Source organism: Jaculus jaculus, chromosome 19, assembly GCF_020740685.1.
Source record: "Jaculus jaculus isolate mJacJac1 chromosome 19, mJacJac1.mat.Y.cur, whole genome shotgun sequence".
Classification (NCBI taxonomy): Eukaryota; Metazoa; Chordata; class Mammalia; order Rodentia; family Dipodidae; genus Jaculus; species Jaculus jaculus.
This window is the reverse complement of record NC_059120.1, coordinates 44,087,293-44,097,304: the sequence shown is the minus strand read 5'-3', so window position 1 is coordinate 44,097,304 and position 10,012 is coordinate 44,087,293. Positions and strand designations below refer to the sequence as shown.

General features: G+C 47.9%; 1 protein-coding gene across 3 annotated transcripts in view; it reads right to left on the bottom strand.

Annotated features, from left to right (window-relative positions):
• Window positions 1-7,889: 7,889 nt before the first annotated feature.
• Window positions 7,890-10,012, bottom strand: part of Sort1 (sortilin 1) — an 88,193-nt gene continuing 86,070 nt past the window's right edge. For 2 of the 3 annotated variants that reach the window (XM_045138021.1, XM_045138022.1), the window contains exons 18-20: window positions 9,288-9,394; window positions 8,919-9,033; window positions 7,890-8,704 (exon numbers count right to left, since the gene is read on the bottom strand). In XM_045138021.1, coding sequence (XP_044993956.1) covers window positions 8,690-8,704; window positions 8,919-9,033; window positions 9,288-9,394 — 237 coding nt within the window. In that variant the 3' untranslated portion in view covers window positions 7,890-8,689. Of the gene's footprint in view, window positions 8,705-8,918; window positions 9,034-9,287; window positions 9,395-9,852; window positions 9,952-10,012 lie in introns of all 3 variants that reach the window. The other variant, XM_045138020.1, reaches the window with a different exon arrangement.

The window sequence follows — 10,012 nt, the reverse complement described above, 5'->3', positions numbered from 1 at the left end:
ATCAGAGAGCAGCCCAGAATAGCCGCAGGAGGAGGGCTGAGGTGGCCCTGTTATCTTGGGAATGAGATGACACCCCTCCACACTAGGAGGGAGGGGAGAGCTTGAGCCCAGACTCTCCGACAGGGACCTCTGGCTTCCATGGGAGACCTGGATGACATCTCAGCTCCTGACCTCTGGGGTCATCCAACAGGGAATGAGGTCCCAAGAGTAGCTGACCTGCAAGCGTACCTTTAAACACTCGCACGTTTAGTGAGCGACAGGTCACTTCACCTTGGCCTTTACAGAGCCCTCCCTTTGCTGCCTCCAACCTCCAAGGGTAGGGCAGCGTAGTGGTGGGGACAGTTGGTTCTCTGTAGTCAGACCATGTTGGCTCCATGTGTGCTCTGTGACTCTCAACACACCAGTCTCTTTCTCTCTGTTTGTGTGGGGCCTCGAACCCAGGGTCTTCTACAGGATAGGCAAACACTCTGCCATGGAGCCACACTCAGTGACTCCCCCCCCCCCCCGGCCAGTCTTTCTCACGTCTGTTTCTTCATCTATAAAATGGAGATAATAATAACCATAGGGTTGTTGTGGGGATTAAAAGAGGTAATCTGTGTAAAGTGCTTAGCAGAGTGTAGCTGACTAAGTGCTCCATAAATGGAAGCTATTTTTAGGCGCAGCTAGCATTTCCCCCTTTGCAAGCTGTCAGTGGCTCCTTTCCTACAAGATAAAGCACAAAGCAAGAGACAGCTCAGATACAGGGAGGGGACTTCTGGCTGTACCGCTCAGTCACCAGCTGGTGGCTGTGAGCCTCAGGTCTATGCAGCAAGGGATATGATGCTACAATGTGTTGAGGATAAAATGAAAAAAAAAAAAAGTATGAGAGTGGCCGGCCCAGCGTGGGTGCCAGCACATGCTGAAGACCCTACGTGATTTCCAGGCTCACTCAGTGTTACACACGTTGTACACTTCATCCAAAGTGTCTGGTTCCTCCTTCCAGAAGCCAGAGATCCTTCTGTAGTTTTAAATATATATATTTTATTTTTAGAACAGTTAGTGAGTCGCTGCAACACTGAAGTACAGGGTTCCCACATTTCCCATGAGAGAGAGAAAAAAATCAGGGTTGGAGAGATCATTTAGTGATTAAGGACTTGCCTGTGAAGCCCGAGGACTCAAGTTTGATGCCCCAGCGCTCAACGTAAGACAGATACACAAGCATGTGTCTGGAGTTCATCTGTAGTGGTAGAGAATGGAACATCCATTCTCTCTCTCTGCCTCTTTCTCTCAAATGAATAAAATTAAAAATAGTTAAAAAAACAATCTGTTGAATCTGCTGCAGGGAGTCTTAGAACATGTTAACATTCCTTAAATTAATACAACCCCAAGGTAATCCTGAGGGACAGGAACTCCCACCAGAAGGCTGCCCCTTCAAGACAAGGTTATTGCCTTAGCATCTCCAGGCCAAGATGCAGGAGAGCACTGGCTAGAAATATTGGCTGGAGGGATGGCTTAACCATTAAGGTGCTTGCCTGCAAAGCCTAAGGACCCAGGTTCGATTCCCCAGGACCCATATAAGCCAGATGCACAAGATGGTGCATGCATCTGAAGTTTGTTTGCAATGGCTGGAGGCCCTCACGTGCCCATTCTCTATCTGCCTCTTCCTCCCTACCTCTCTCTCAAATAAATAAATACATAAAATATTACAAAGAAATATTGGTTCCAACTGGCACGGTAAATGGCTAATGGCTCAAGGCAGGTAGACAAGAAGCTCCTCCCCGTCAGGCAACAGCAGGGAGCTCTTTGGAAGCTGAAAGCGTGACAAAGGCAACCCCAAGAGGAGCAGACAGGAAGCTTCCACAGTTAGGTTTCAGGGTTCGAGACCAACAGAGTGTGTCACCTCTGGCTGGGCTCAGCCTGGGGCTTAGAGTGACTGACGCTCAACAATCCCTAGAACTCCCCAAGCCAGTGGCCCTTGCAACCTGTAAGGAATTGACAGGTGTAGACAAAGCAGAAGCTTTAGTTTTTAGAAAGGAAAGCAGAAAGCTCCCAAGCTGGGAGGGGCCCTGAGTGGGCAACCCACTTGGTGACCGAGAATAGGGGCTCGCCTACCCTCAGAGATAAAAATTATGCATCAGGTCAGAGGGGATTCGACTGGTGACTTTTGAGTATGCATGGGGGTTCCACCCTTGGAGATGGAAATTAGCCATCTAATCAGAGTGGACTGGATTGGTTACTTTGAATATACATAGGGACTCTTGATAAAAAAAAAAAAAAGGAGAAATGGCTTAGTGGTTAAAGCACTTGCCTGTGAAGACTAAGGATCCAGGTTCCATTCCCCAGCACTTATGTAAAGCCAGATGCACAAGATGGCACATGCATCTGGAATTCATTTGCAGTGGTTGGAACCCCTGGCATGCCCATTCTATCTGGGTCTCTCAAAAAAAAGTAAATAAATAACATATTCTTTTTTAAAAAGGAAGAAAGGGGATGAAGAGATGGCTCAGTAGATGAGGCACCTGCCTGCAAATCCTAATGCCTGGGGTTCCATTTTCTATACCCACGTAAAGCCAGATGCACAAAGTGGCTCATGCATTGGCTGGAGTTCTTTTGCAGCAGCTGGAGGCCCTGGCACGCCCACTCCCCCTCTCTTCCTCTGCTTGCAAATAAACAAACATTTAAGGGAACAAAGACACAAGGGCTGGTGGTCAGCTGACATCTTGGTGCATCAGGGAGGTTTGAAGTTCAGTCCCAAGACTCCATTTTCTGGACTTGTCATTAGCTATGTTGTTTTGGTTGGGTCTGGAAACCTGACTACCTGCCCCCAAAGCTGGAACTTACTCCTAGTTCCTATAATTAAAACTTCTACTTGGAAGCTGGGCGTGGTGGCGCATGCCTTTAATCCCAGCACACAGGAGGCAGAGATAGGAGGATCACTGTGAGTTCGAGGCCATCCTGAGACTCCATAGTGAATTCCAGGTCAGCCTGGGCTAGAGTGAGACCTTACCTTGAAAAACACAACACAACATAAAACAAAACAAAAAAATCAAATAAAACAAAACAAAATAAAATAAAAACCTTCTACTTGGGCTGGAGAGAAGGCTTAGGGGTTAAGGCACTTGGCTGCAAAGCCTAAGGACCCAGGTTCTATTCCCCAGGACCCATATAAACTAGATACACAAGGTGGCGCATGTGTCTGAAGTTTGTTTGCAATGGCTGGAGGTCCTGATGTGCCCATTCTTTCTCTCTCTACCTGTAATAATCTCTAATAAATCTCTCAAATAAATAAAACTAATTAAAAAAGACTTCTGTTAGCTCGGTATGGTGGTGCATTCCTTTAATCACAGTACTTGGGAGGCAGAGATAGGAGGATCACCATGAGTCCGAGGCCACCCTGAGATGACATAGGGAATTCCAGGTCAGCCTGGACTAGAGTGAGACCCTACCTTGAAAAACAAAACCAAAAGCAACAAGAAAACTTCTACTGCTGTCATTTACCTGGAATTCAGAAGAGTAACCATACATTGCTACATCCAGAATAAAAAGTGTAGCAATGGACACTGGAGGTGTGTAGTGGGTTGGCTAGACTTCCGGAAGGTGAGAACCAGAGAGTGGATCTGTGGGAGGTAGGTCTCGATGACCATGGAGAACAATAAAATTTTAAAAAATTATGAGCAAAGTGGGCAGAGGTAGGAGGATCTCTGAGAGTTCAAGGCCACCCTGAGATACATAGGGAATTCCAGGTCAGCCTGGGACACAGCAAAACCCAACCTTGAAAAACAAAAAAAATTATGAGCAAGCTCACTTTTTTGGAATCCTGTCCTCCCATACATTTTCTACTGCCTTTCAGGCTATAATATAAATGCAGCTGTGACTTTCCGGTTGCTAGAGCTTGGTTTTTGAAGGTAGAAAACTGGAAAAGCTATCGCAGTAACAAACCGTAGCTTACTCATCTTGGTAGGTCAGGTAACAAAGTCCAGTCTGTTTTATTTCTAACCCAAATATTGCAAATATACAGAAAATTACCAGTACAAAGTTAAACACATCCAGATTTATTTACACAATGCTAAAGAAATTTGAGTGTTATTTCCATTTTGTGGGATTTTACGGTGGGGTCTGGCTTTGCTGTATAACTGACATGGGTCTTTGAAACTTGATGATCCCACCTCACATGCAATTTTCTGTCCTGAGGGAGCAGAAAAAACAAAACTTGTTTTTTTTTTTTAAGTGCACATGCAGTAGTGATCTTAATACTGCTTTTCACTTTCCAAGGAGGCAGCTGTCCCACTGCTTGGGGAGGGACCACATGCTGAGCAAGGGAACAAGAGACAAGAGAGGGAAGAACAGGCACATGGGGACCCTGAGCATTTCTGTGCGGAGCGTATGGAGGGCGCAGCCCGAACCCTCCTCCCTGGAGGTTCAAATGTGGGGAAATGGTAGAACCATCAGGAGACAGTAAGTCACCCGACCACAGCTGAGGGCATGCGGAGGAGGAGAACTGCATTCAAGATTTGGGGAAAACCAATAAATCCTTAACATGAACACTATACAGTTCATACATGTATGCATGTACACACCCCCATATATATAAAGGTACAGGTTAGTTTGTTATTTCATATAAACAGACGCTTAAGAATGGTACTGGTGTGAGAAAACACACACAGCAAGTTGCTGAAGGTAATTTCAAATTAATGTTCTAATTCTTATTGTTATAATGCATGTAACCAAGAAACCAACCTGTTCTTGGTGTTTCAGCAATCCTTCATGAGGGCAGGATGGTGCTCCCAGAGAAGCCTGCCCTGGGCAGAATGCAGGCAGATGGACCAGAACGTCTGGTGTCTGTTTGCCAACTCTGGTCTTCCCTGTCACTACATTATATGGCAAAATCTTAAACTTTGGTTTTGTTCAAAATCCTTTCTTTCTTTCTTTCTTTCTTTCTTTCTTTCTTTCTTTCTTTCTTTCTTTCTTTCTTTCTTTCTTTCTTTCTTTCCTTATTTATTTATTTATTTTTTTTTTTGAGGCAGGGTCTCATTTTTACCCAGGCTGGCCTGGAACTCATTCTGTAGTCCCGGACTGGCCTCCAATTCATGCTGAATCCCCTACCTCAGCCTCCCAAGTGCTGGGATTGTTGACGTGTGCCACCATGCCTGGCTCAAAAGTCTTTTAAGTCCATGTTATTTTTCTTGCTGGAAGGAAGGTGGTAAAAGTTGAAAAGCTGCACCCTTCCTAGTTTAGCAGTATCCCGGCTGAACAAGGCGATGAGAGGACAGTGTGGACAAGGGACAGGTGAGCTCCAGCCCAGTGCGCATGGCGCAGGGCTCCTCAGAACTCTGAGAGGAAGGAGACACTCTACGTAGGTGGTTTGCCTGCAGAATAAGTAAAGGAGCGAAGCCAGGCCAGCCCTGTCACCCTGGTGCTGGTTTGGGTGGCTCTGTGACCCCTCTCTTTATCCTGTTGTAGTAATGGAGCGAGGGTTCAGGGTACCATGTCCAGTCACAGCTTATAGGCCAACGAAGGGCTGGGGGTGGTCCACAATGCTATGCTTGCCAGAGAGAAAAGGCCAGCATTCGTACACAGAGGTCCAGAGGCCAAGACCAAGGGGACATGCACCAGAATGCCAATTCAGTGGCAGACAGCAGTTCTAAGATTCAATTGTAGGGATTCTGTCACCCCACAGCTGCCAGTCCCCGAAGGGCCTCTCCTCCTCTGAACAGTGTTCCCATTTGATCCACAGCTTAGGCATGGCCAGCCCTGGCCTCTGCTCTAAAAGAAAACCTAAAGCCCCTAGGGTATCAAGCAGGAAGGATGGGTGAGTTCTGGATTTAAGAGCTTAGCCCACTACTGAACTATCCGGTATGTCCAAGCTATGTAACAATGCTTAATGCCACTGCTCAAGCCTCCAGAAATAATCCTTTTTGCCACCATCATGCTGGGAATTTACACATGATATGTGAGGCTTACCGACAAGGACAAATCAGAAATCCTTTTTTTAGAAGCTATAATGGGCTTAGATGTGTTTTACCCTCTGGCTGAGGATACAATTTGAGTGTGACGGATACTAAAAGCTAATTTGTGGGCAGTTCCACATCCAGCAGAGCCAGCCAGCCAGGGTGCAAACGGAAGAAAGGAGAAGGGGACCCATCCAGAGAGATCCACTCCTGTGCTCCCCAACAGCGACCCTCCACGAGGGAGGGAGAGGAAGAGCTGCTTGTGAAGACACATTCAACATTACCATTACTTTTGTTTTCAGCCATGGAAAGCAGGAGAAGAAAATTTTTCTGTTTTCCAAAAAGAAAACAAAAAGGCACTAAAAATAATGCTCAGAAAGGAACACAAGAATGGATCCCTGCTCTAAAAAACAGCAAGTAGCCTTCAGGGAAGAAGTCCTGGTCCAAGATCCAGCTCTTGTCCACATGACAATGTTCCAGGCTTCTGAAGAAAACCAAGGGGCCCGCTTGTACCCCTCCAGAGCTGCTGAGCTCCATCACAATGGCGGGGGACTCGAAGGACAGAATGAGTGAGAAAAGTGCCAATTTCTACAGAAATTCCACATTATTGTTAGGGAAGAGTCCTAATCTTCTATGGTTACAGAGTATTAACCTTCTTACATCTAAAAGATAGTGACGATGACCGTACACTGGCAAGCTACCCACATCTATCTGGGTATACGCTAGGAGAAAAATGTGTGATGTAAATTGTTTTTTTTGCAGGGGGTTCCAAATTCACTTTGGGCAGGAAGTGGAATGAGCGAATGGACAGAAGCTGACACCATTTATGAACTGGTGTAACTTTGGAATTAATTTTTTAACCACTGAGCCATCTCTCCAGCCCATGGAATTATTATTATTATCATTTTGGTTTTTCAAGGTAGGGTCTCACTGTAGCTCAGGCTGACCTGGAATTCACCATGTAGTCTCAGGGTGGCCTTGAACTCACGGTGATCCTCCTACCTCTGCCTCCTAAGTGCTGGGATGAAAGGCGTGTGCCACCATGCCCGGCTCCGTGGAATTATTTTTAATTTTAGAACCATGTAAAATGAACGAGCTAAAAGACTAGTGTATTCTGGCCCTAACAAATACTAATTCTCTTCACTAAACAGCCCTGTCTTCATTTTCTAACAGAAGATCCCTGACTCATTTAATCTCGCGGCAGTTTCGACATCTCTACGTTCTCCTTCCACTTCCCCCTTCCCCAGCTGCTGCTCACCCACCCTGCGGGGAGGGGGGAGTTTGCCATCTGCTTGTGCATTCTGACAAAAGTTCGTTTGGCACATTTAATTTTTACTAACTCTTTAGCTACAAAATCAACTAGCAGCAAAATGGTATCTACTAAAGAAAGGCCCAGGCGTAACCACTGGGAGAACTGAGGAAGCACAGCAGTAGCGTCCCGCACGGCAGATAGTCAAGCTGCATTCAAGCTATTCCTGCCGCTTTCCGTTGTCATACGGCCACCAGCTACGTTCTGTAGTTCAAACAAATTTGGAAAGATATCAAACAGAAAACTTCCCTAAAACGTAAACCCAATGTATCACACAGGGGATCATCTAGACTGGAAGTGTTTTCAGTTGGTTCAGCTTGAAGTTTCATGCCAATGAATACCTTGGCAAAACTAGGAAAAGGGATGGGGACAGCCTGGCAATAAAAATGACTTTTTTTTTCTCCCTCAGAATACATCTGAAAGCATCCCTAGTTCAGGCTCTATGAACAAGCACAGACATGATTCAATGAAGAGCCAGCAGAGCAAGTGATGGGGAAACGGAGGCTGTGATGGTCAGTCCTGGGCCTGGGCTATGCGCTCCATGATCAAGTCCAGCGAGGGACGGCACCGCCTGGGCAGGCCTCCAGACTAAGGCTGGACCCTGTCCTTGAGCAAGTCCACTGGCGCACACACCAAGCACAGCAGGAAAGAGCTCAGAAGTGGCCAAAATCTCGTCTTTACTAGGTGTTAAATCTTGCCACTTCTCTGTTGTTCCCTTCTTCCTGCCCCCAGTTAAAAATATTGCCCTGTAAGATTTCCTGATTTGGTGTCTTGGAAGCACATGGTTAAACTGGTTGCCAAGGAGCAATTAACAAGGGTATTGCCTAATTAAACAGGGGAAGACAAGTCACCGAGGCCTGTCGTCTTGGAGGGCCAGTGGTGAGGAAGCAGCGCTGAGACTGTGTGAGGAGCTGGGCGCAGGTCCTTCCCGCCGGGCTGGGCACACGCGGAGGGAGAAGAGCCGGCCCGGCAGCGCCAGTCACTGCCCCCTCTGTCTTCCTCTCTGAGGCTGCTTCACATGGCCAGCAGAGCCCAGGACAGCACCAGGTGTGACGTGGGAGTTGATGCTGGAGTTGGCAGATGCCCTGGTGTGGGCACCATGCAGAACACGCAAGAATGGGTTAGTGAAACAATCCCTTTGAATTCCATTTCATTTCCCTTAAATAAACAAAACCCCAAAGCCCATACTTTAACAAAAGACAGAACGTGAAATAAAAAGTTACAGAATTTAAAGTGTCCCCCTGGCAGAGCCAGTGTACGAGCGCGGGGCTCCCCACCCCCACCCCGACCCTGCATTTGTTTAGTACAGGTCCTTTTGGCTTGGGTGGAAGCAGCAGAAACAAAGCTGGGTCCGTTGCAGGGGGAAATGTGTTTCCCCAAGTCGGAGCAGCAGGGAGTGTAGGAGGTACTGTGGCTCCGCCATCCGCGCTCTGATCCCAGCTCCTTGGAAGAGCTATTCCAGGAGGTCCTGAAAAGAAAGACACGCGCCTCATCAGTGTCACGCGCACAGCCTGCTATCTGGAGAGCAGCGAGGCGCCTAGCTCCCGGGCTCGTCCCACCAGGCTTCGATGCTGACATGCTCTTGGACCCCAGGCGCACCCGCCAGGAGTAGAAGCAGCTTGCTTGTCTGTCTGTTCGGTTTTTTATGTCGGGGAGGGTCCCTCGAGAAGAAGCCATCTCACCTCGTCTGAGTCATCGTGGTACCCACTCTTGTTAGCATGGGCGGCTGTGTCCGACGCGTCCATGCCGTCGGCCTCTGCGTGCTGCTGGAGCACCGAGTACCGGTGCACCAGGAACCTGGGGAGGGGCCTCTGTCAGCCTCACAGGCTGCGTTGGGGGAATTTGCAACAGCGTTGGGGTCCCCCAGTTGTGCACACTCACGGAATGAGTCACACGCACAGCACAGCATGACACAGGAGGAAAGCAAAGCATGGGAGGGTTTGGGCCAGGGTTGCGGGAGTATTACCGCCACTGCCTAGACTCGGCCACCTGTGCTCGGGGGACTTTCTGGCGTGAATTCAGTACCTCTGACCCACTTCCACATTCCTTACCTTCCACCACAGACATACTTCTTCACAATGAGCACTCCTGCTACGACGGTGACCAGCATCAGTCCCACGATGGCCAGGGCAATGGGAACATAATTCGACTTGGAACTCTTGATAAGTTAAAACAAACACAAAAGTGCTTAGGAATATCTATTCTAGGGCTGCATTCCAAGTTGCTGCTCATTCCCCTCATTTCTCTGTGAACTACAGTCCAAGGCACTTAGTGACTGCCAACCCCCAAAGATGAACCACCTTAGCGTTTCCAGCACAAGGAGTCTGAACTCCAGCTGCCCGGAAGCTGCAGGCACAGGGGCTTCGATGCCAGTCACACTGGAAGCTTTCAAACTACCTACATGACACAGGATCACTGTCACTGCTCCACAGCTCATGGCTATAGTCCTGGGCTTGAGTGTGAAGCCGGAAAGGGAGACTATGACAAGAAAGGAGTGAAGGAATCTACAACAGCCACCACATGGGAAGAAGTACGTCAGTGCTGTCCCAGGCAGGCCGCTAGATGACACGAGACTTGCTTTTACTTAAGTTTTGGTCTGTTTTGCTTGTAACCTACCTGCTTCTGGGTGGGAGATAGGAAGTGTGTGTTTTCAATGTATCCAAGAGGAGGCGGAGCTGGATTCTGGGACACGCTGTGTCCCTGTGGGCGAGAGTCCTGTGCAATCACACACACAAACACTCTGAGGACAGCCACCAGCAGTCCAGGGCAGGAATCA